This window comes from Mytilus edulis, chromosome 1 (genome assembly GCF_963676685.1).
Source record: "Mytilus edulis chromosome 1, xbMytEdul2.2, whole genome shotgun sequence".
In the NCBI taxonomy this organism is placed as follows: domain Eukaryota; kingdom Metazoa; phylum Mollusca; class Bivalvia; order Mytilida; family Mytilidae; genus Mytilus; species Mytilus edulis.
Window position 1 is genome coordinate 11,724,201 of NC_092344.1, and position 26,523 is coordinate 11,750,723.

General features: G+C 32.8%; 2 protein-coding genes across 3 annotated transcripts; both read right to left on the minus strand.

Annotated features, from left to right (window-relative positions):
• Positions 1 to 7,389: 7,389 nt before the first annotated feature.
• Positions 7,390 to 18,495, minus strand: LOC139523904 (micronuclear linker histone polyprotein-like). 2 transcript variants are annotated; one of them, XM_071318308.1, is made up of 2 exons: positions 18,425 to 18,495; positions 7,390 to 10,133 (listed from the first exon to the last, which is right to left on the minus strand). In XM_071318308.1, the coding sequence occupies exon 2, from the start codon at positions 10,104 to 10,106 to the stop codon at positions 7,662 to 7,664; it is 2,445 nt and encodes an 814-aa protein (XP_071174409.1). In that variant the 5' UTR covers positions 10,107 to 10,133; positions 18,425 to 18,495; the 3' UTR covers positions 7,390 to 7,661. The 2 variants fall into 2 exon arrangements, with proteins under 2 accessions (XP_071174409.1, XP_071174401.1); XM_071318300.1 differs by lacking the exon at positions 18,425 to 18,495 and adding an exon at positions 14,768 to 14,819.
• A 1,372-nt stretch (positions 18,496 to 19,867) lies between these two features.
• LOC139523925 (uncharacterized) lies at positions 19,868 to 22,044 on the minus strand. The gene is made up of 2 exons (XM_071318345.1): positions 21,972 to 22,044; positions 19,868 to 21,280 (listed from the first exon to the last, which is right to left on the minus strand). The coding sequence occupies exon 2, from the start codon at positions 21,240 to 21,242 to the stop codon at positions 20,220 to 20,222; it is 1,023 nt and encodes a 340-aa protein (XP_071174446.1). The 5' UTR covers positions 21,243 to 21,280; positions 21,972 to 22,044; the 3' UTR covers positions 19,868 to 20,219.
• Positions 22,045 to 26,523: the final 4,479 nt, after the last annotated feature.

Genomic DNA, 26,523 nt, shown 5'->3' on the forward strand with positions numbered 1-26,523 from the left:
AGTTCGTGTCATTTGTCATCCTGCAGATATCAATGAGCTGTAGATCATTTATTTATCTTGATTACACTGGGTTGTATATTTTGATACATACCTTTTTATTTGTGTTTTAAATGCTAGAATTACTTTTAGTGCTTTATATCGTAACTAATGCATGGATGTAAGTTTATCTGCATTTTATATTTGCTTTATATGCTTTAATTGTGCTCATAAATTGCTATAAAAGAGGGACGAAAGATACCAAAGGGACAGTCAAACTCATAAATCTAAAACAAACTGACAACGCCATGGCTAAAAATAAAAAAGACAAACAGAAAAACAATAGTACACACGACACAACATAGAAAACTAAAGAATAAACAACACGAACCCCACCAAAAACTAGGGGTGATCTCAGGTGCTCCGGAAGGGTAAGCAGATCCTGATCCACATGTGGCACCCGTCGTGTTGCTTAAGTGATTACAAATCCGGTAAATAGTCTAATTCGGTAGGTCACATTCATGAAAGGGAAGGGGATTGTAGTTACGACATAAGGAACATATCCGATATCATTTGTGAAACGGTTATTCCATAACGGTCAACCAACTCGTGATGGCGTCCGTAAAATTTACGAAGGGATGATTTCAACTTCACCATTTGGAACTCTTGGTTTAATAGCTTCCCTGTGAGCAGCAAACCTCTATCAAGAAAATCATGGTAGGAAATGCAAGCACAAGAATATCGTATCAATTGGGAGATATATACCCCGTATGCAGGTGCTGCTGGAATGTTGCTACTTAGAAATGGAAAGTTGACAATTGGAAAGCTGAAATCATCTCTTTTGTCGTAAAGTTTTGTTTTCAACCGACCCTCATTGTCAATTTCTAGATGTAAGTCAAGATATGAAGCCGACTTAACTGTATCTGTAGTATCCTTTATCTCTAGTTCGATTGGATAGATGCGTTCCACATAGTCACCAAATTTTGAATTGTTTAGTGAAAGAACATCATCTATATAGCGTAAAGTAGAGTTAAAGGATATTGCTAACTTCTTATCTTTCTTCCTAAGAAGTTCCTGCATGAAGTCAGCCTCATAATAATAAAGAAACAAGTCGGCGAGTAGAGGGGCACAGTTTGTTCCCATTGGAATGCCGACAGTCTGTTGAAAAACACGTCCTCCGAACGTAACAAATATGTTGTCAATCAAGAAATCAAGCATCTTGATAATATCAGTTTCAGAGAATTTTTTGTTTGAATCAGAGTGATTCTTTACAAAGTAGGATTTATCCCTCCCTAAGACAAGATACTTGTATCTACGTTGGCCATTCTTTTTTATGAAGCAAAGTAATATCAACTCTTTCAATTTGTCTTTTAGTTTGGAATGTGGAATACTTGTGTACAGGGTAGAAAAGTCAAATGTTTTAATACTGTTACAAGATGAAAGAGAGTTAGATTGTATGTACTCTAAAAGATCTTTTGAATTTTTAAGTATCCACATCTGATTCACGCCACCTCTAGAATAGGCAGTTTCACAATAACTTTGAAGCCCGTCTTTGATTGCTGATAAAATAGATGTTAATAATTTAGAAAGAGGTTTCGTGGAGCACTTGGAAGACCCAGCAATATACCGTTGTTTGTAAGGACACTTATGTAGTTTAGGTATCCAATACAGTGATGGAAGATCCAGTTCTTCATCTTTGGTTGAAATTCCAAAGGAACATAGAACAGACCTATGATTATCCAGGATTTCCTCTTTGGTAAGTGTCGTGAGGGTATATGTTGAGTTACCAAGTGAATTGTCAATACCTAATTCGTTTATCAAGCAGTTGATGTAGTGACTTTTACACACAAAAACGATGTTATTTGGGGCTTTATCTGCAGGGACAACAACATATTTGTCATGGAGGTCGGATAGGTGTTTTGCAACATTTGGGTCAAATTTGCTTATCAGTGACGCCCAAATCAAAAAAAGTTTTGCTGTGCTTGATACCATTATCTATTCTTTGCATGATGTGCTTACTGTTTTATGTGTTTCATGTCTTGTGCTTATCATATATATGTATGTCGGGTAAAAGCTCTACAGAGCTTATATTGTATTGTTATATGTATATCTGACTTTAAATAAATTTTTCATGCTTTATGCTTATTAAACATGGTTGAAATTGCAAGAAAACTCCTTATTGAAGTTATTTGCATTTAATAAAGATTTTAATCAAGTTTTTGTGTTTTTACCTTATATCTTTTTACCTGTTTATCAAAAAAATGTCATAGATAGATAGAAACTAAATAATCGAAATAGACCAGCAAGGCAATGTCTACAAATTAATGTACACTGTTGAAATTGTCTCGTCCCCATATGCATATTGGAGGTCTTACCCTTTAATTATTATCAAAGGTACCAACTTATAATCTAATACATCAGACGCGCGTTTCGTCTACATAAGACTTATCAGTGACGCCCAAATCAAAAAAAGTTCTAAAGCCAAACAAGTACAAAGTTGAAGAGCATTAAGGACCTAAAATTCCAAAAAGTTGTGCCAAATACGGAATGTAATCTATGCCGGGATACGAAAATCCTTAGTACATATACTTTGCAAAATTCATACTTTTGTAAACAGGAAATTTATAAAAATTGTCATATAATTGATTTTCATGAGCATTGAGGATCCAAACTTCCAAAAGGTTGTGCCAAATACGGCTATAGTAATCTATGCCAGGAATATGAAAATACTTCGTAATTTGAAAAAATTATACTTTTGTTTACAGAAAATTTATAAAAATTACTTAATTTAATACACCAGACGCGCGTTTCGTCTACACAAGACTCATCAGTGACGCCAAGATTAAAAAAAAGTTATAAAGCCAAACAAGTACAAAATTGAAGAGCATTGATGACATAAAATTCCAAAAGGTTGTGCCAAATACGGTTAATGTTATATATGTCGGGATACGAAAATCCTAAGTACACGTATTTTGCAAAATTCATACTTTTGTAAGAAGAAATTTATAAAAATTGCCATATAATTGATATTCATGTCAACACCGAAGTGCTGACTGCTGGGCTGGTGATACCCTTGGGGACGACACGTCCAACAGCAATCGACAAAGTGGTGTAAATAGTTATCAAAGGTTCCAGGCTTATAATTTAATACGCAAGACGCGCGCTCGTATACACAAGACTCATCAGTGACGATCAGATCAAAATAGTTATGAAGTTAAACATGTACAAAGTTGAAGAGCATTGCGGACCTAAAATTCCAAAAGGTTGTGCCAGATACGGCTAAATAATCTATGCCAGGGATACGAACATCCTTTAGTATTTTGCAAAATTCATACTTTTGTAAACAGGAAATTTATAAAAATTGCCATATAATTGATAGTCCTGTCAACACCGAAGTGCTGACTACGAGTCGACACGTCCACCAGCAGTGACATCGACCCAATGGTGTAAGCAGTTATCAAAGGTATAATTTAATACACCAGACGTGCGTTTCGTCTATACAAGACTCATCAGTGACGCTCAATTCAAAATAGTTATAAAGCCAAAAAAGTACAAAGTTGAAGAGCATTGAGGACCCAAAATTCCCAAAAGTTGTGACAATTTTCACTCATTTTTAGCTTTTTTGCCAAATATCTGACAAACTGTAATAAAACTTAAATAAGAAAATATGATCTGTAAGATAAGATAGTTACTTTAAAGAAATAGACATTCACTATTTGCAAACACACAATAAACAATTCCACATTTTTTTATGATAGCATTTTAAATTTTACACGAATTACTTCGAATAAATAGTTTCTACAATATAGTCTCTTTTTTTTCAAAAGGTATACTTATATTCTTCAACCCACCCTGAGATTACTACAACATTGTGTTATATTAGTCTCACCAGTTAAAGTATTTATTTTGTTATTGGTTTGTATTGCATCAAATAATTAAACTTAAGTTTACGGATGATACAAACGAAGAGCTTTTTCTTTATGGATCATTTATTCTAAATACATGTCAAAATAAATAAACTTTAAGGTACATACATTAATTTTGAAGGTTTTAAATTTGTTACATAATAGCTAACTTATTGTTAATACAAAAATTCTTCAATTACATAATTGCATTACATCTTTATAATTGCACATCAATGATTTGTGTGGCTTTTTGTTAATTCCCTTATTCATTTTGATAAATATTTCATATTATAGTCATTTAATGCATGCATGCACTTAGTATTATAAGCCGATGACATTTTCTGTTTATTATATAATAGACTGATTATACATTTAAGCTGAATGAAATTGTTTCAAAATAATGTATCAATTACTAATTTCAGTGTCATTTTCTATGTTCTTCTTCAATAATAAATATGTTTTCCACAAATTGAATAATTCGATAACGACGAGGACAGACAAAACGAAAACGTGATCTAGGTCTAAGGAAATATATGTATAAGCTCTAATGCTGTATTCTGTTATTAATTATGTCATTATGCACCACCTACGATAGTAGAGGGGCATTATGTTTTCTGGTCCGTTCGTCTGTTCGTCTCACTTCAGGTTAAGGTTTTTGATCAAGGTAATTTTTGATGAAGTTAAAGTCCAATCAACTTGAAACTTAGTACACATGTTCCTCATGATATGATCTCTCTAATTCTTATGCCAAATTAAAGTGTTTTTAATATGTTCTACTGGTCATGTCCATATTCATGCTTAAAAAAAAATTCTAAATTTTTTTTCGGAGTTCAATATGGTACTGCATTTTAAAATAATGAAAAAAGATATTCTATATGATAACATATAAATGAATACACTAATTGTTATGATGAGTAACAGTGAAACGAACACCGGAAATATTAACAAGATTTATAGATTATCGTTGGTTATCTCAACGAGATTGATTTTCTCGCTTTTTCGACGAACGGACCAGAAAACATAATGCCCCTCTACTATCGTAGATGGTGCATAATGACATAATTAATAACAGAATACAGCATTAGAGCTTATACATATCGTAGTTTTCAAGATAACTATATCCTTAGACCTAGATCACGTTTTCGTTTTGTCTGTCCTCGTCGTTATTGAATTATTCAGTTTGTGGAAAACATATTTATTATTAAAAAATAACTGTACCAAGTCAGGAATATGACAGTTCTTGTCCATACGTTTTTGATGCGTTTTGTTATTTGATTTTGCCATGTGATTATGGACTTTCCGAATTGATTTTCCTCTCAGTTCAGTATTTTTGTGATTTTACTTTTTAGCCGGTCACGGTATATGACGACGTTGTCAATTTCATGTCAGTTTGAATAGCAACGCCAAGTGGCTCCTTAATTTCTAGCAATAATTTTCCATTTCAAGCGAGTAGCATGATATGAAAAATTATCACAAAAAATCATCAATGGAAAAATGCACAAAATAGCGATAATATACTTTCTCTGACTTTTTATGACATCGTTTCACTAAATCCATTTGTACTGATTACGGTAAATAAACTCATCATAGATACCAGGATTGAAGTTTTATATTTACGCCAGACGCGCGTTTCGTCTACAAAAGACTCATCAGTGACGCTCGAATGTATGTATGTATTTCGAGATTCCGCCAGTGTATACGCACCCCTTGATTGACGAGAACAGACAACCCGAAAATATTTCAGAAGATTGATCTCCAGGTCAAACTGGAAACAATTTTGACCTACAGAGACCCCGAAGTATTCAAACTAGATTAAACTCCGGTCTGGATACTAGAGATGTGTGTGGGAGGGTGAAAATCACCCTACTGATGTACTGAAAATTCGACGTCTCGAGTGAGAATCGAACTCGGGACCTTCAGCACTGTAGCCATCGGTCTTAGCCATTAGACCACGAATAAAAAATGTAACTTTGTACTTTATTTGGTCTTTTTAACATTTTTTACATGCTATATTATTTGTGTAAAATTTTCGAAATTTCAACATACGCCTTCTACCAGGTACCAAGTTAAATAAATATTCGATCTGAATTAAATAAATGAACATATATCACCATCACTGAAATTGAGTTATCCTCCTTTTGCTGCGTCAAAACTGTTGATGGTTATAGCTCGAATTTAAAAAAAGAAAATCATTTCTAAGCATAAATACTCCGAGAAAAAAGTGTTACAGTGATGTTCAGAATGAAATATAAATAAGTTGTTGTCCATTCGTTTAATGTGTTTTATCATTTGATTTTGCCATTTGATTAGGGACTTTCCGTTTTGAATTTTTCCTAGGAGTTCGGTATTTTTGTGATTTTACTTGTTGGTACATTCATTGAATATAATGAAGACCTTATAGTCAATAAAATATGTCGGTTTGAAAACATGAAGATATGACTAAATGAATCCTTCAGAACCTACTTATAGCAGTCTTCTTCTTTTTTAATATTTTTGAATGAATACATGCCTATTGTGTTTCCTGCCTTTAAATGGATTTAAAACGTCTTTAAGGTCTAAATTGTTTTATTGAAAATGATTTTTAAACATCTTAATTAGCTCTGTAAATATCCTTATGGTTGACTATATATATATGTTATGGACAATTTTCATTTTATGGCTTTTCCTACGAATCTACATTGTTTGTAAACAAGGCCATGTGAATGCCCAAAAATGCCGCATGACCCTATGTTTTTATTGTTGCAAAAGATAGGGCTACATTTGTACTTTCATGAATGATATGTGAAAGTTTTTAATTTCTAAAGGTAAATCAGGTATAAATTTATTTCCACACATAGATTAGCATTGAAGTCAATGGGAGATTTTTTACTGAATTTGCCCCTATAATGTTTGACATTGGACGTTAAGGAAACAGCAATCAAGCCTCCAATCACAAATATTTTTAATTGGTGAGCACTTTTATGTACATCCGGTTCGAAGGACTATTTCAGGTTAAGGTAGGAGCCGTATATTTTTTTGTTTTAGTTGTTGTAAGATGACGAGAGAGTAAAGATGTAAAATTGTAATGACTTGTCTTGTTTATGACCGTCCAAGGCAAGATCATATTATTGTGGAGCACCCGGACAGCAACACTATTTATACATGTTTAAATTCCAATTCAAGACGTCACAAGTATGAATTCATATAAAGGCGAAATAGTTCTGTGGGGGCAACATAAACATTTGATTTGGAAATAGCATTTAGTGCTGGTGATACCATCGGGGAGCAAATCCCTACCAGCAATGGCGTCAGCCCAGTGGTTGTAAATAAATTCACCATAGAAACCAGGACTTAAATTTGTACGCCAGACGTGCATTTCGTCTACAAAAGACTCATCAGTGACGCTCGAATAAAAAAAGTTAAAAAGGCAAAATAAAGTACAAAATTTAGGAGCATTGTGGACCCAAAATTCCACGCCAACCACCGCTAAGGTATTCTATTCCTGGGGTAGAAAAAAACAGTTAAGAAATTTCGAAAAAAACATATTTTTATTTTCTACTTTGTTCCAAAACTATAGTTTTGATCGTTGTTTCTGAAATATATTCATATATACTCATGCATTGACTAGTTCAGATGGGTTTCAGACATCTATGACAACTGCAATATTTTCTTGCTCAAACACAACTGAATGTATTGTCATTGTATTCACAAACTAACTAAAAACGCAGCATTACACATTTCAACACTATGTGTATCGCTTACATTTAAATTCCATTATTTTGTTAAAAATCTGTACAAAATCTACGGTGCCGTAACAGTTCTTCCAACTTTGCTGATGTGTTTGAAATCTCGCAATATTGCAGAGGTCGACTTTGTATTGTCTACAAATAATGGAAGTCTTAAGTTTTCCCGCTCTTTTAGTAACTCGATTTGATATTGTCGTTTACCTTTTGGGGATTGCGAGAACATGAGGTCACTTACTTCGCGTTCAATAAATTTACGCATTTGCCATGTTGATTTACATTCACCCGGAAATATCGTTCTTTCTCGACTTAAAACAAACGTCTTCTCGCGGCGCTTGAGACGTCGTGTGCTTTTGGCGTCAATGACCCGATCATCTACTATTGTTCCTGTATTTTGACCCCTTAGTTTGTTGATCAGGCCTTTCCAGTTCACAGGTTTGTTTGTAGCTGCATTATGAATATGATGGGTATCATATCGTAAAGTAGAAGCACTACTTGATCTTCTTGTTTCGTTTGTTGTTTTATTTTGAATATGTCCAGAATCTGTTTCCGGATTTGACCGTTTAAGAATACTAGGAGCGGTCATTGGTATATTTGTATCGATTGGAAATGCGGAGTTATTTGGCTGTTTCATTTGGTTCGAACCCGAGGCCGTTATCATTTCATTCCTTGTATTATCCTTCGGCAAAGTTGGTTCTCTTACAGATGTTTCACGTGATTTAGATTTTCTTGCAGATTTATCACCTGCTGTCGATTCTCTTGCAGACTTACCAGAGTCTGTCCTTCTCGATTTTACTAAAGGCAAATCAATTTTTTCCGTTACTCTGTCTGACACGCTTGTTTTTTCTCTTGATATTGAATTTCTGTATACTGTCGTCTTTTCCCTCGACAATGTTTGTATTGACATTGAAGATTTTTCTCCTGCTAGTGCTTCACATGTTGATTTCTTTGCAGAATTCTTTGATCTTGCAGACATACTAGTTTTATCTCTAGATAATTGAGAATGTTTATTGTTTGCATTTTCTGTGTTGTTATTAACAACGCTTTTGTTCACGTGTTCTGAAGACCCATCTGCATTTTTCTCACTTTTTGCGCGATGACTTGTCCTTCCTCCACTTGAAGTTGGTAAGTGTTTTGTAGTCTGGGATTTATTTGATGATATTGATGTGACCGTCATAACACTTCTCTCCTTTTCTGGGAGTATTGTAGTTTGATTTGCCAATTTGGGGTTTCTCAACTGATATTTCTTTTTAGAACTAGTTATTGGTTTGGTTTCTTGATCGACAGTTTTTATTTTTGGATTCGAGGAATCATGTTCTAAAATGTTTGAAGTTTGATTGTCTGTCTGTATTGAAGATTTTAAAGTGTTTTCATTTTCTACATATATTTTAACAGGATCAGAACAAGCAATTATATTGGAATTATTATTGTCAGTTCCAATTTCAGATTTTTCTTCTTTAACTTGCATGTTTTCTTCAGAAGTATATTTGTTTCGATTGACATTTCCGTTATCTATTACAACGCTTCTCCTGAATGTTTTCTCTGATTTCGTTGTATCGTTCAACTGATCGTGTTTTTCGATGTCTAGCGAAAGGTCTCTCTTTTGATTTTCGTTGAGGAGGGGATCTTCGGATTTGTAACTTTTGGCCAAGGTATTGTCTAGCTGTTCCTTTGATATGTGGTCTTCTTCTAAGGAAGATATATTTTGATTGATACTATTGTTTTCTGTTACTTGACTACTTGATATAAAGGGAATTTCGTTTTTCTCGCCCGTGTGCTCTTTATCTTGCGATGTACCTTCTATTTTATTAATGGGATTCATCACATTCGGTTTTATGTCTGTTTTACTTTCAGGGCTGAGAACAGTTTTATTTGGTACTATGTGAAGTTTTTTATCATCCAAACGGTACACAACTTCGTCCAAATCATCATCGATTTCCTCTCCTCCTGTCTGTGATCCAAGTTCACTTTTGGGTTCTTCGTGGATAGTTTCTGTCAATAAATTACCCCATGTACCGGCTTCTCCGGAAACGGAACTCATCTTTCTGCTCCTCCCACTAGACATGCGCATTCGACGAAACATTGAAGACATAGGACGCGATTCTGCCTGCGATAGAGTGTCTGATTCAGTTTTCCCTATTGACACAGTTTTTCCTTTGAACCACATCTTCATCAAATCTCTAGCGTCTAAGTGACAATATCGATTTCTTTTCTGAGGATGAAGTACAGGATCGTACTTCTCAAAACTATGTCGTTGATAAATTTTTCTCAAAGCTAACATTTTAGACAAGGATTTTCTTTCATTGTTAATACTTCGAGTGGTTTGAACTAATACTAACTGTTCGCTGTTATCTATTTTTTTCCTTTCAAATTCAAGTAAATTTGATATTTGTTGATTTTTCGTTCTTGTTGAAAACATTATGTTTTTGCTTGAGCGCATTATTGAATCCATTCTAGATTCTCGGGAAAACCCGAGGCTATGTTGAATAAGTTTTTGCGGCATGTTTGTGATTCTTTGCTACAATAAAACCTGAAATAGTATAAAACAAATGTACTAAATATTGACAAACTTAATACATTTTTCAAATTCATTTTTTAACTTCTAAACCATCAACAGTGCGATAGAGTTTTTTTTTATTATTATTAGTCTATTATCTTCGATGAGCATTTGAATATGTGATTGAAAGTGTGAGGATATTATTAGCTATATTGAAAGTGTGAGGATATTATAAGCTATATTGAAAGTGGGAGGATATTATTAGCTATATTGAAAGTGTGAGGATATTATAAGCTATATTGAAAGTGGGAGGATATTATTAGCTATATTGAAAGTGTGAGGATATTATTTGTATGTTCCTTTTGGTCATATTACCGTGTATATGTTGTATACATTCTGTCTTTCGTTGAGCGTTTCTGATGAGGGTAAATCCAAACCATCTCTTCGTACGCACCAAATTAATAAAGTATTTTCAATTTTCATTTTTGAAGGTTTTTGACGTACCAAAAAAGACTCATTGGCCTCCAATGCCCTCTATATATATTTGCTATCTTTGAAGTTTTGTTTTGATCCAGTCTTATTGCTAGACATGAAATTGGTATCATAATTTCAAATATTACTCTGAAGTATTCGTTTGTGTTCGTCCTGTAAACTATTAATTCTTAATTGCCGAAAAGCTTACAATATCAGTTTTTTCAAGATTTTCATCACAAATCATTAAATGCATTTGTATGAAATATTTTTTGAAAGCCAATCTACATTTTGATTTTCATTTTATATATTCAGGAAAATTGAGATAAAAACAATATAATTTCATAAATAAAGGCAACAGTAGTATACCAGTTTTCTAAGATCATAAATCTATTGAGAGAAAACAAATTCGGGTTACAAACTAAAAACGAGGGAAACACATCAACTATAAGAGTTCATAAAACGTTCAGTGGAGGACAATAGTTCTGTCATTCAGTCAATTCGGTATACAATATGTTCATGCTACAAGAATTTTTTTCAAAATACCCATTTTGTAATAGATAACAAAGCGACCTCGAGTTAACCTAATGTATTAAATGCCAGTTTTGTTTAAGGAGAGAATAAAACACGGTTTTCTAAAGATAATGTAATGATACCCTATAATGGTTAATCAAGATTAAGCATTGTAAAACAAAAACGTGATTGGACGACCACGATATATAAGTAAAGTGTCGATGTCTTAACTTTTCCACGTAGATAGTTGGCTCAAAACTTATCTGTCATTATAAAATATCTATTGCGGACACCCATGGTTAGAAAAATATGTTCATAATATGTGAGATCATATGTTTTCGTATGCATATGTTTTCGTACTATGCATGCTTTTCCATGAAAATTGTGACGTCATAATGCATTCTTTATAGAAACAAAACCCATGAGACGAGGATACATTCGCTATTTATGTTATGATTCATATTACGATTCTTGAAAACAAAACATTGATCATGTACGAAGGCGACATACACCCAGAAAACCATAAGTTTGAAAAGTTTATACATAAATCTAGGATACCAGAAGTTTAGAAAGCTTCAACATAATCCATGGAAACCAGAAGTTTAGAAAGCTAAAAATAACCCAGGCAGACCAGAAGTTTGGAAAGCCAAACTAGATCCAAGAAAACCAAAAGTTTCGAAAGTTTAACATAATCAAAAGAAACTAGAAGTTTCAAAAGCTAAACATTATCCAAAGAAACCAGAAGTTAGGAAAACTAAACATAATCCAAGGAAACCAGAAGTTTCTAAAGCAAAAAAAAAAAAAGAAAACCAGAAGTTTGGAAAGCCAAACTAGATCCAAGAATACATATATTTATGTGCTCTAAGCGTAGTTATTTTTAGACGCGTAGTACCTATTGTAAGAACCGGTTTGGATTTCGTGGGTAGTATATAAGAAAAGGAGCATGTTTTTTTAGTTATCGAGGTTAGGCGGTGACCACTACGGTGATTACTACTACAGTGTAGACATATTTACAGTAGTGTAGAATTGTTATGTAGTTCAGAGATTAATTGGATGTGTACTAATTATGATATTTGTTTATTTTTAGATATTCTGTAAGGCCAGTGTACCATGAACTTTTTTATTTAGTGGACGTTACGTATTTGCATTCAGTAAATCAAATGTTTTGGTGGACAATGAAAATTAATGATGGTTAAGTTTGTACAAATAAATGTTAATAAAAAGGACATGGTCACCGTGCTGGACAAAATCAGAAATGTGTTTCTTTATTTTATACCAAAATGATATAATATACAGTTTTGGTTTGAAGAAGGTTTCAGAAATTAAGTAGCGATGTGCACATAAATACGTTATGTTCGTTTGAACAAGTGAATTAGAACATAACAGAAGTTTCTAAAGCTAACAATAATCCAAAGAAACCAGAAGTTTAATCACTTTATCATAAAACCAGGGGATGAAACGTTTTGAAAGCTAAATCGTAAACCAAGGAATCCAGAAACTTTGGAAAGCTAAAAAAATAAATCCAGGAGACCAGAAGTTAGGAAGGCTAAAACATAATCTAAAAAAAACCAAGGAAATTAAAGTTTAAACACTTAACCATAAAACAAGGGAACCAGAAGTTTTGAAAGCCAAACACAAACCAATGAAACCAGAAGTTTGGTAAGCTAAAACATAAGTTCTGTAGAGCAGAAATTTGGAAAGCTTAAACTTAAACTATTAATCGAAATAAAAAGAAACTATACTTTTTACAGAAATATAGTTAATTGCTGCAAGACACAAATAAAAAAAATAAGTTTTTTTGGGAACAAGTTGTCATCATGTATTATGTTATAGTTATTGACCAAGCAAGTCGGTATATAGAATTTAATCTGCACAGCTCAGGTGACCCTTATTAACCCGAACGACGTAGGAGTTCGGGTTAAAGGGTCACCCTGAGCTCGTGCAGATTAAATTATATATACCGATTTGATTGGCCAATAACTGTTTTAACACATGACGTCATTGATTTACGTGAACGTTTTAGATGTGGACGATATTCCGCAATCCACGGAACCTAGGAAAGTTTATTGTAGGGTAAAGAAAGGGGGAAATACGACTTCATTGGTAAGTTTTAAATTGATAACTTTTGTTTGGTTTAGACTTATTGTAAAATTGCGATTAAATGGTAGACTTTTTTTTAATGTTTCTGTTGAATCTATTCCCATTTTTTATTTAATAAGTGACGATTAAGACTTTGACAAATGGAGTACTTCAAATCGTTGTATGGAAAAAAAATCTTACTGAAAGGGTTTTTGAGTTTGGATTAATTGCTTTTGAATTTCTTTCCATCAATGATATGCTTTAATAGAGAAAGATAAACCGAGGAAGATGTTATACTACCTAAACTTTAAATGTTGAATAAACAAAAAATACGTTTCTCTTTCCAATCTTTTACTCCCCCTCCCCCACATTTCTTTGTTACCTACTGTGTTAATGTTTAAGACACGTCCATCTAAATGAAGTCTGATTGATCTCCAGCTAATCTCCCTGTTTTAAAACAAAATTAAATATGACCCCCTTTAAATTCGATCCAAAAATATGGGGAATAGATATTCAAAAAGTCGTTATAAATTCCATTAAGTCTAAAACTAATCCAAATAAGATTTCTTTTATTCGTATTTTCTTAGATACATTTCTTTTTTAGCGGAAATTACCAAAAATTGTTTTAACTATCTTTCTGACTTTAAAACACTGATTTAAGATTTATGTTGTACGCAAAATATAGTAAAATATTTTAAGCTGAGATGAAAAAAAAAGGAATAAGAAACCTGTCTTTTTTCCTATTTTGAAACTACGATGTTTGTACAAAGTTCAATTTTGTCGTAATTTTAAGGCAGATGGCGGATTCAGGGATGGGGACGAACATGTCGTTAACCCTAGGATTGGACAAAGTATCGTGTTTTGCCTTAAAGTCGTCAACTGGTTTTTAGTCTCGCTACACTCGGTGATATATTTTTTTTTAATTTGATAGAAAACGCCCCTTTCAAAATCAAGGAATCGCCCCTAAAGGTAAAAATAGATTTGAACTGTGCAGTATATCTGAGGTAGTTAATGCACACCTTTGCTGTGCATTATCCAGATTATAGCACAGTAAGAACAAAGAGATTTTACCCATGTCATGTGTTAAAATGATATAATTGTACATGTGTTATCTTTCAATTCGCCTATATCACTTCAAATAAATTCATCATCGATCAGTGTATTGGTTTTGGGCGTTACATGGAAGGATACCAAATATGCATGCATATGTACATTTCAATATTTTAATCAGTTATTTGTGTTTGATATTGACACAGATATAAACAGTTTGAAGTGAACAATAATTTTGTCTTGGTTTAGAAAATATGACATTTAAGTTAGTTTTTTCTTTTATTTAATAAAATTGTGACTTTAATATTTAAACTTTATCAATTGAAGAAATAATAGTATTGTACTTTGACATGTCAATTAATTGTGCAGTGAAACATATTTGACATGTTTTATCTTAGAAAAAAAATCTATTATTGTATATCTTTTGAAAGCAAAACAATGTAAAGTTAATAATAAAATAAATTCAAAGGTTAGCATTTTCAGCAATCGCTAAATCTTCTTTTTATTTGATCAAAATAATTTTTTTTTAATTTATAAAATGTTTAACAACTTACTTGTTTGGCAAAATTTTAGACTGTACAAATACTATTTATTATGAAATACAATCTATAAAAAAAATAAAAGTTAAAATTTTAATTAGGTAACGGTAAATAACAATCTTTTATTCATTTCGTTCAGAAATTAAACGGGTGAAATGTAATTGTTTTCTATTTGGTTACAATTGTCAAAGGTATATATCAAATTTCCTTTAGAGTGTTTGTAAGTCAAAGCCTGCTTTAATCCTTTTAATGGTTTTCACAATTTGCGCATTAAATTTCATATTATCGTAAAGATATATCATAGCATAACGTTTCATGAGGTATAAGACTATTATACATTGGAATTGAATATAAACAATTTATTAATATGAAGGTTCGCGTGTTCATGTACTTTGGCTACGCAGATACTGTTGTATCTAAATATTAGCCTAGCTTTTAAGCTGGGGTCACACATTCACGATTTTTACTGCCGTCCTTGACAGGACCATTCCCGATTACAATTTGTCAAAAGTCTGATCAAGATCCTGTGAATAGTGAATGGAAATTCAAACTTTAATTAAAATTTGTAAAACAAATAATTTAATCACGACACCAATCAGATATTGTTCAGGAAGCGTCGATATTCAACCGTTTCCAAGCGAATTTATCCCGATAATCCCGTTCTCAATCCGATTCTTATACAATTTGTATCTTTCTCATGGTAAAATTCGACCGAGTCTGTCACGACTGCGTCCTGATTCTACCGAATGTAATCCGACAGAGATAAGACAGTGACCAGACAGTGAACCGACGCTGACGGAAGTTATCCGTTCGAAATTTGTCGGCATACTCGGGATGATTGGGTACTGTCGGAACGTAATCCTTTCACGGTCCGCTTTATCGCATTGCAAACGGCTTTGTCTGGTCTCAGTCGTATTGTATTCTGTAATTGTCGGGACTCTGACGTGGGATCATTGACGAATTTCGTATTAATAACGGGACTGTTCCGGAACGGTTTCGGCAACAACGGTTCGCAATCGACAAGATCTGGATGCAATCTGAACTCAATCGGCAGAAAATAGCAATGAAAAATTTCTCCAGATCATTTCCGTCCGGAATACACAGAACATCGTTAGGGTTTTGATCCGATACAGCAGAATCTGCCATGACATAGGCACGATTATAATCCGACTACACAAAGTCGGATGAGTTTCCCCGAATGTTACGGGACGCACATAACTGTCGGGGTGCTTCGCCGAACTATTCGGACCCTTCCCGACCCGTAGGAATCTGTTACGAACTTAAACGACTGCGTTCAGACAATGATAGGACATTCCAGATAATTAAGGATAGTATTCTGACTTTTTTACATTTCGTGTCGTATCGCTGTCTGATCTCAAACGGGAGCAATAATCGGCAATGTGTGAACCCCGCATGAAAGGGTTAAAAAGAATAACTTTATTTTAAAATTTTCTTTACAAATTACAAGCATGGTGGTGCATAAATAAGGATTGGTAAAGATTCATTTATTTTCAAATATAATATTACTATGTCCTATAAGCACCTGCCCTTGGTGGCTCCTGCATTTGGATAACTACATATTAATCTTATTTATGTGCTTCAGCCACAAGGAGGACTATAATATAGTAATTCTTTTTTTTACAAGTATTAGTTTATGCTTGTGTTGTAAAATGTTTAAGTTTTTCAGATTTCTGTGAAGAGGCTTGAGTGTCCTTTAAGCACCTGCCTTTTGTGACTCCTGCATATGAACAACAATACTATTTGCTCATATGCATCAGCCACGAGGAAGGACTTAACTCGAAGTTTTTTTTGTTTTTTTCTATAATGGATGTGATGCTGCTTCTGGTGCATGGTCAATAATCACTAAACATACAGGTTTGATGTGTGACTACATGTATTATTAACTCAATTTATATTTCATGTTTTTGTCAAACGTATTTCTATTTTTATTTTTGTTTATTGTCTATTGCAATTGTGTGATAAAAAATTCAATGTACTGATTATGCCTGTAATGGGTCCACTATTGGAAATAATAAAAAATATATCTTATAATAGACTTCATACTAAAATCCATGCCAAAGGCAGACACACGTTCGCCTGTGCAAAATTAATAAATACGTAGATCTACGTCTGGTCGAAATAATGACGATGCATCGTGTGGAAAGAGTGCCACTCTTCCAGCATTTTAAAGAACCTTTAAATATTTGAGGAATCCTTGTCAACCTATGATCTATGCTCGTTAAGCACCCTGCTAATATAAGATGGGTGGTATATTGAAAAGAGAAATCCATCATGTAGGTCGACCGGGAAGAAAGGATGAGGATATTGCGACGTTCACTCGCAAATTAAGGTATATTTGATAGGAGTAGACATTTTGCTTTCTAAAATGCCGCTTATGGACTCTTAATAAAGATTTTGCAATGAATCTTAAAAGTAGTTTTAGAACATCGGATTATCCTATAGGAAATGACATCATTATATCGAAAAATAATCTGTCATCACTTTGACTTCTCCAGTCCGGTAGTAAAACACTTGCTAAAGGCGGATGCACGTTCGCCTACAGGTGCGAGATTAATATATATATACGTATCTACGTCGGGTCGAAATGATGACGATGCATCGTGTGGAAAGAGTGCCACTCTTCCAGCATTTTAAAGAACCTATGCAATAATATTTGAGGAATCCTTAATCTAAGCTCGTTAAGCACCCTGGTAATATTAGATGGGTGGTATATTGAAAAGAGAAATCCATCAACAGTGTAGGTCGACCGGGAAGAAAGGAGGAGGACATTGCGACTTCCACTCGCAAATTATGGTATATTTGATAGGAGCAGACATTTTGCTTTCAAAATGCCACATATGGACTATGAATAAAGATTTTGCAACGATTCTTAAACGTAAAGAGAGCATCGGATTATCCTATAGGATTTGACGTCATTATATCAAAAGAGTCTGCGTAATCATAACTCCCGCACTCCAAACAGACGCCACTTTAGCATTGTTTTTTTAACTTTCAGACTGGGGTACACAGATAGCCGCATTTATGCACACCTAAATCGACCTATGGGTTTATATCACATGTGCAAACAAATATCATAAGAATAAAGTTTTGATGAGAACATGAAAAACAGTTATAACCCGGTTTTCGATAGGTGCTCAGCTGAATGCAATAATTACACTCTACACTTTTGTTCCTTGTGGCTGTTTTTTGTTTGACATCAACACGAAATGAAGAAAAAGGAACACATTATCTATAACAATGTATTCAGCCTTATTTATTTTACAGAAATTGATAGAATAATAACTTAATTACAAAAAAATATAAATAAAAAAAACGTTAAATAAGGTAGGATTGAGCTCCTTTTTTACGTGTGGGTCATGGTACTTACTTGCTTGAAAATCTGTTTAACACTATTTGAATTGACATAAAGAATTTGTTAGAGGAGAAAATTTGAATTTGTCATACATATTGCGTTGTTTTTTGGTTTGTTCTTTCTCGTTCGTTCGGTTTTCATTTGTATCATATAAATCGCTTTTTTTTTTTAATTTCTATCGGTTTTTAATCACTCATTTTCCCCCGTTTTTCCTTATATAATGTTTTAGCAGATCTTCAGCTGAAAGCGTTAAAAGTGTTTACAGTTTAACGAACAAAAATACATAAAAATGATCCTACCTCTATGAAATACAAGCTAGTACATTCTAACGTTTTACGTTGACTTGAATAATAATATGTACCTTGCAATTAAAATATATTAAAATTTACCTACAGTTTGTATTAAATGATAAGTTTTATCCTCCACAAATGTTTAAACTGGTGTCTATTTGAACTAATATAAAAAGACAAATATATGCTATATTAGATTTTACAGAATATAATCCAATATCTTAGCATTTATTATTTTCAAATATTATTTTGTGGGACACGAATTCGATTTTCAATTGTTCTTACACGCCGTAAATAAATATTGGTTAGATAAAATATTTCTGGACTACTTTAAGTCAAAGGATTTCGAATTTCAAAAGTTTTGAATCGTTAAAAAAATCGATCGTTTTGCTCATGTATATAAGTCTATAGTAATAATGAATTTACAGAGTTTTTATCGGTTATTTGTCTTCGGCTGCTGCGATAAAAGAACACCTTCCGCCCATTTGTTTTAATTTGTCGCTACGCTAACTTCGTAAAATAGAGATATATTGTTATGACGTAAATGCATCATTGCGTCATTATCAAAGAGTCTTTGTAGCAGATAATTATAGTGCATGTTAGAAATATGCCGGACTTTTAAAAAGATTTTGAAAGTACAAAGGCGGGGGATATATATTGATTTAATATAATAGAAAGAATATTTAAATATACTTAAACTATGTTTTTTTTTTTTTTGTTAAACGGAGTTATGTCCATTAATTGTATTTATCAAATTGGTTCCAAGATGTGTCGGTTTCTCTTTAGATTAATTAATATGTAAAACTTTAGTTTGGATGATTCAGTTTGCCATCTTTATATTGCCCTATACATGTCTCTGTGGTGTTAAGATATAGTATACCTTTCTTCGCTGTTCCTTTCCTAATCTTTATACTATATATTGAAAAGGAAGCTGCATATGTCTCTTCATTATATGCTTCAATTTTTCGTTGTCTATTTCAGGCATTTTGAAAGATTATGCTATATTTTTTTTCTAATTTCATTCGTTTGGTGAACTTGCGGATTTGCACCAAAGTCATAGTAGATGTTTTCTCTCAAGGCAAATTTACCTTGAATTTGCCAATCATTTGGAATTTTTCAGTTGTAAGTTGAGGTCAATCTACAGACATTATTGGTACATTTTTATTAAAATCGGAAGTTACTTTATGTCAATGACTTATAAAAAGTAGTAGTAGGGGCCTCGGTTGTCTAGTTGTCTTAGTGGTTAAACTTAACGCATCATTATATATACTTTCATCATTGCGGTTGTTAGTTCGAAATCTACGCGTGGCATGTGCGTTTGACTCCGGCTTTCTCCACCAATCAAAATTGGCCGGCAAGAAAAAGTCTATAGAACTGAAAGTGACACTAAAGCACAAAATACCAGTCAATGAATATACATGTAACAGTTTTAAAATGCGGACGTTGGTATTAAGCAAATTATCTTTAATTTGATAGATATATTATGATCGAGATTGCTATTGTGTTTCTTTACAAATGTTGGTGTCAGATGTACATGTAGCACTTTTCCATCTGATCCTTCTATATCAAATAATCTATTGAGGGAGATACCTTAAATAGCGGTAACAATAGTCCAGATATGGATCCATACATGAACATCAGAGACTAAAAAAAGACATACAAACATTCTATACCAATGGATTATTCAACACACTGTTCTGATGCCTCACTGACATACTCGTTGACTGAACGAATCTCTTCCTCTTTTTCCGAGTACAGAGGTAAAGCTTGGAAAATATTTTCTCAAAAGGCTACAACTTTCATATTAATCCAACGTTAGGCGCATGTTGTAGCCAAACAGTCTAAAGTCGTTTTCATACACTTTTTGTATCTTGAGTAAAACGTTGACATCAACTGAGGCATACGCTTCTTTGAAATGTCGGTTTCTTTGTTGCTGTTCTTCCGCCTTTGAAAGTATTATCTCTTTACTTTTCTTAACAAACAACTCAGTTATTTCTTCTTCATTAACTGCAGATAACCGTAAAAAGAAGCGTGGGGAGAAATTCACTCGGTCACTTAGTAACCCTTGAGATTGCAACAAAAACCAAAGCCTCTTCATCGTGTCAATAAAACTAACACAGTTATCCTTCATTTCAAGAAATCGTGATGTAAACATTCTAACTAATCCTTTCAAATAATCTTGTTTATTGGCTAACTTTGATAATAACGCTTTCTTTTTGTCCGAATTCTCAGGTAGGATTTTGTTTAAGACGTACGTTGAATCTTTTTCAAATGATTCCATTTTCATTATATATTTATATGAGTATCGGCAAACTCTACAAAGGGAGCTAATCGGTCTCCAATGGGGATCAAGTAGTTTGTATTTAGATTGAGCAACAATGTACTTTAGAAATTGTTCAAAAGTTGGAACTTCTCCGCAATAACCACGGTACTTACCAATCATTTGTTTAATTTGGTCCCTATACGCTGTTTGAATTTGATATATTTTATCCATATAAGCAGAATATATTCGTTTCCATGGATCCCGCGAAATGATTAACAATGTGTCTAACGATCTAGCGTTTAAATTCCTTGATACAATTTGTTCTTGCAACTCCACATGAATCATGTCTCTGGTTAGGTTACCCAAATTATCCACGTGTGTCACGTTACTTAATGTCAGAAAAACTTCAGTCCAAAAAGTTGATCCCGATTTTGGAACTTTGCATATATGATGCGTGTTCATTGTATTAGCTATTGGTATCCCACGTGAAAATATTGGACTGGAACCTTTAAAATTCTTTAGAAGTTGACAATTTTGCTTCAAATGTTTTATTCTCTTATTCATTATTTCTTCTATATTTGACTGCACTGTTTTGGTCCGTCCTACAAATAGAGAATGGTCAATAGTTGTGAATTAATAAAATCAAAATGTATGTTCAATCAGTAATAAGTGCATTGTCAATTGTACAAGTAAACTAAGCAGATATTCAATCCAATCAAATTAAGCACCCTTTTCTTGTTTTTTTAACATTCAAATTACGGTAGGCATAAAAGGTAAGCATGTCTACTGGCAGGGTTGAATAATGACGTCCAGTGGCAAATATTTCTACATGTTCAGGACGATTAAATTATTAGTTGTTTGTGGTATATTTGTGTAGATATTTCCCTTTCAGCACGTACAAATAATAAACATATTAAAAACAACAACAGTTTTAACTGTTTTTAATGGTTCTCCAATGTACTCTCAGATTTTATTTCACTGCTCCAAATTAAAAGATGTAGGGTAAATTTTAATCTTTAGTTAAAGTTTTTACTCTCATTTCATTTTTCCTATAGTAAATAAACGTGTGCATGGAACGAATAATGTGTATATGTTTGATATTTTTGGTATTTGACCGTCTCCTTTTATCATTAATTTTTTTTTCCTTCGGTTTGTTTGAAGAAATATTTCAGACGGTGCAGATTCAATTTGAAAGTGTGACATACAATAAAGTATTGAAGTATTAAACAAAGCGATTAAGAAATACAAGATTATACTTATTTTAATTAGTTTCCCTAGATTAATAAGAATTACCAGTATTGTCAATTTGATCGTGCAGTAGTTTTGCTTTTATAAAATTTCTCCCTTGTTTCCCTTTTTCCAGAACTTTATCTGTAATAAAAGAGCAATCGAGTTTTTATACACGAAGTAAATATAAACTGTAAAAAGCATTATTATTTATCATCAAATAATTTGTGATACATATCAGAACTAAACACATGAAGGAATACATGTATAATTCGTCGAGCTGGTTCGTGACATTAAACATTAAAAACATAGAAATTTATACTGTTATTCCTACGCATCTCTGCATTGCAATTGTCGTGTCTCTAAAGATCGAGGTGTTATTGTTCAGGTCTCTGCATACGGCTGCATACGGAGAACCTGTCGGAGAATAACCGTACGGCAAGACAATATTTCAATAGAAATATATTTCTGATATCAAATACCATATACAGATTTTTAAAACAAAACACTATGCACACGCACAAGCCTTTAATAGTAAACTTAGACACGCAAGTAAATAAAAGTTGTTCTTCTTATTTTGTTAAATATAAACAAATGACTTCACTACAGGGTTAGTTACTCGTGCTGTGTGGATGTAGTAGAATGTGTCCCCAAACTCAAGTTATGTCCTTAATTTTACAGTTAAGGACTTTTGCTTGTGAGAGGCTCAGAGCTGTCTACATATTCCATTTAACTAAAGTGTACTGATTGATGTTTATGTCTTAGATGCATGTTGTTTTCTCTCCATTAGTTGTTATTGGCTTTGAACTAGCTGTTATAACTGTGAGTCACTGAGTACTCTCAGATCTGTATTTCGGCGTTGTATCCATCTGATGAGTTAAGCCCTTTTCAATTGATGCTTGTATTTTGTTCTTATTATATATTGTTTCACCACTGTGCCAGGTTGAGTGAGAGTTGGCACCACCGCCACATTCTGTATCTGCATGTCCCAATACAGGAGCTTTTAAGTCAGTGGTTGTCCTTTGTTTAGTGCGTATATCATATTTGTTTTAGTTCATTATTTTGTACATAGATCAGGCCGTTAGTTTTCTCTTTTGAATTGTTTTACATTTGTTTTTTCTGGTTCTTTCATAGCTGACTATGCGGTATTGGTTTGGCTAAGTGTTGGTTTTTTCTGGTTCTTTTATAGCTGACTATGCGGTATTGGTTTGGCTAATTGTTGAAGGCCGTACGGTGACCTGTAGTTGTTACTTTCTGTGTCATTTGGTCTCTTGTGGAGAATTGTCTTATTGGCAATCATACCACATCTTCTTATTTTCATATCAACTAAAAAGTAAAAACACAAAAATACTGAACTCCGAGGAAAATTTAAAAAGGAAAATCAAAAATCAAAAGGCAAAATCAAAAGTCCAAACACATCAAACGAATGGATAACAACTGTCATATTCCTGACTTGGTACAGGCATTTTCTAATGTAGAAAATGGTGGATTAAACCATAAAGTTTTATTTCCAATGAAATAAAAACGGATTATTTTTATCATTAAACATTACTTGACTTGAACTGTAATTGTAAAACAAATTTCAAGAAACGAACATCTCAATTTACAGATATCAGTGGTTTTACGATTAAACTAAGAAAGTAACAGAATTAGAGGAAGAATAAAAGTTAATAACATCCGTATCAAAGGAAGAAATAGGAAATCATTAAAGTAAGTGTGTACACTTTTATCTTTATAAATGTTTACCCTCTATTCCTGTATGCTTATGTCCATATATAAACAGCATGAGACCAGTTGCAAGTATTAAATACTGATGACAATATTTTCTTTGATATAACATTTTCAATCTGTAAAAACAAATTTTTTAAATTTACTTGTTCTTTCACATATTTGTTTAACACATAATCATTTTATTTTCTGTATTGTTATGATATTAATTGTTGTTAAATCATTATGACAATGGAAGATGATGCTGTTCGATTTATATGCGCTTTAGATGTGAGCAGTTTGTCCGTGAATGCTCTTCAACTTTGTACTTGTTTTGGCTTTCGATTTTTTTTTTTCATCAGAGCGTCACTGGTTAGTCTTGTGTGGACGAAAGGCGTGTCTGGCGTATTGAAATTTAAACCTTGCACCTTTTGTTAGCTATTATTCGTGTATTTCTCTGTCCTATATGTTCTCCCATTTATTTGTATTGTAGTCCTATCATGTAATGTTTTCATTTTAATGTTATATTTAACATTCCCGTAAAAGAGGGAGGTTTGGCATGCAATAAAACCAGGTTCAATTCCCAATATATTTTTTTTTATTAAAATGTCCTTTACTAAGTCAGGAAAATGGCCATTGTTATATTATAGTTCGTTTCTGTGTGTGTTACATATGTTGTGTTTCTGTTATGGCGTTACATTTTAATGTTGTGTTTCTGTTATGTCGTAGGTCTCTTCTTATATTTGATGTGGTTCCCTCAGTTTTATTTTGTAACCCGGATTTGTTTTGTTTTTTCTCAATCGATTTATGAATTTCGAACAGCGATATACCACTGTTGCCTTTGTTCAACCTTATCAAAGGTGGATTCATCAAAGAATGATATATTTTATCGGATCATCCTTACCATCAAATATAAAGTAAGCCTCCCTTTTCCTCTTTACCCCTACCCCAAAACTGGTTTAAGATTGGTCTTTAGTTGGCAACAATTAAAACCATTCCTCAGTAGTAAAACATGTTTTTATATTAAAAGGGAGGAATAAGAAATTGAAAATTGTAAACTAAAACATATATAGTACTGCTCATGACAAGTGTATGTGTTCCAATGAATATTATTGTCTGATTGAATAAAGTTTCCATAAATATTTTTTTCTGTCTTTTTAAACAAATAAATCTATATTAAAGAACTTACCTCATTGTTTGAATGATATTTTCTATAAATTTCATATATGCCATGTAAGTAAAGGAACGACGTCGTATACTGGTCAAATATGTCCTCGGGGTTTTGTTCGAAACTTCCTTTTACGTGAAAATATAACATACATAATAATATTGCTTATAAATGATATAATGAAATTAGTTTATTATATTATATGAATTGCATTTATTTATTTTTTTGTTTTTAAAAATTAAACTGATTAAGGAAAAATCCATTTTTAGACAACAGTAATTTTAAAAGCGGGATTATAATAGTGAATCTGATGATGTTGAACCCAATAAAGACGCTTTGCAGAATTGAAATGTCCCGTCATACATGTAGTATGGAGTTACAGATTCTACAGATCCAACAATAAAAACAACGGAAGTAAACTGGTTTTCCGCAGCATTGATTTCTATGATTGAAAATATGTATCCATTTGCCTCGGGAGATATGTTTTTCCTTTTTTTTTAATGAAGCTAGCCAATAGAAAAAATACAGATAGTATCACTGTATTGTCATCATTTAATTATAGCTTACATGATAAACATTAGCAGTTACCAATGTTGAATGATTGTTGTTATAATTCTTGTTGTGGTTGTTGTTCTTTGTTGTTCGTTTTTACGGTTGGTAAAATGATTAAATGTCAAAAAGGGGTACAGCAGTCAACTTAAAACATATAATGAAGTAGCAAAACAAGGCATATAAAAATGAAAAACAAGGCTTAAAATTTTATCAAAAGCACAATAACGGGATGAATAAGTACAGAGCCACGTCATAAGGTTTCACCAAAAACAGACAAAACAGTAAAAGAAATATTCATAAGACAAAAAAAAAAAGAATACTTTAACACGTTATAAGGATGACATACCGCTGGTTCGTCAACTTTCTACTCAGACACGTTTTGCAAAGTCTGAGTAGGTGCTGCAAGCTCCTGAATACGAATAAGTTGGGAAATGTATATCGCATATGCAGATGAAGTTGGTATATTGCTACAAAGGTGGAGTAAATTGATAATTTTAAAACAGTTTGTTCCCATAGGAATGGTGATAATTTGTTGAAAAAGTCTTCCTTCAAATTCACAAATATGTTGTCAGTAAGAAACTTCAGCATAATGATCACTCCTCTGTGAAGCATGTTTACTTTTTAGTTCGCTAAATAAAATAGTCAATAAAATATGCCGTATGATATCCCAAAGTAATAAATGTACAGCGTATGCTACCATTTTATGTTGAAAAGCAGTGTGGATTATTTCTTTCTGACGATTTTTCAATTTCATATGGGGAATGGGGGTATACAGAGTTGAAAAATCAAAAGTTTTGTTGAAACTAATTTAAGAAAAGATCGAGACTTAAAATTATCGAGAAGTTCTTTAGAAGGTTTTTTTTAGAAACATTCCTCAACTATTTTTTGTCGTAGAGTTGATTTGACGTAAAGTAATATCGTGACGGAAGCTTAATCTGATAGCGAAACTTTATTTCCATTTCTAGCAAATTTTTAATATGTAAAGGATGAAGTTTTGAATAACTCAATGCAATTATGTAAATTTCAAATTTGATTTTCGGGATATTGTTGAAATTTAATTAAAATATCTTCTGGAGAAATTTGAAGCGATAAGCTAACAAATTTCCAAACAGTTGTGATTAGTTGCATGACAAAAACATTGTTTGCAATTCTGTACAGTTTATATTGTCATTCAGTGGCTAATATTGCTCT

Coding starts and splice junctions, on each gene's coding strand:
- LOC139523904 (XM_071318308.1), bottom strand. CDS start 10,106: ATGCCGCAAAAACTTATTCAACATAGCCTCGGGTTTTCCCGAGAATCT.
- LOC139523925 (XM_071318345.1), bottom strand. CDS start 21,242: ATGAATAAGAGAATAAAACATTTGAAGCAAAATTGTCAACTTCTAAAG.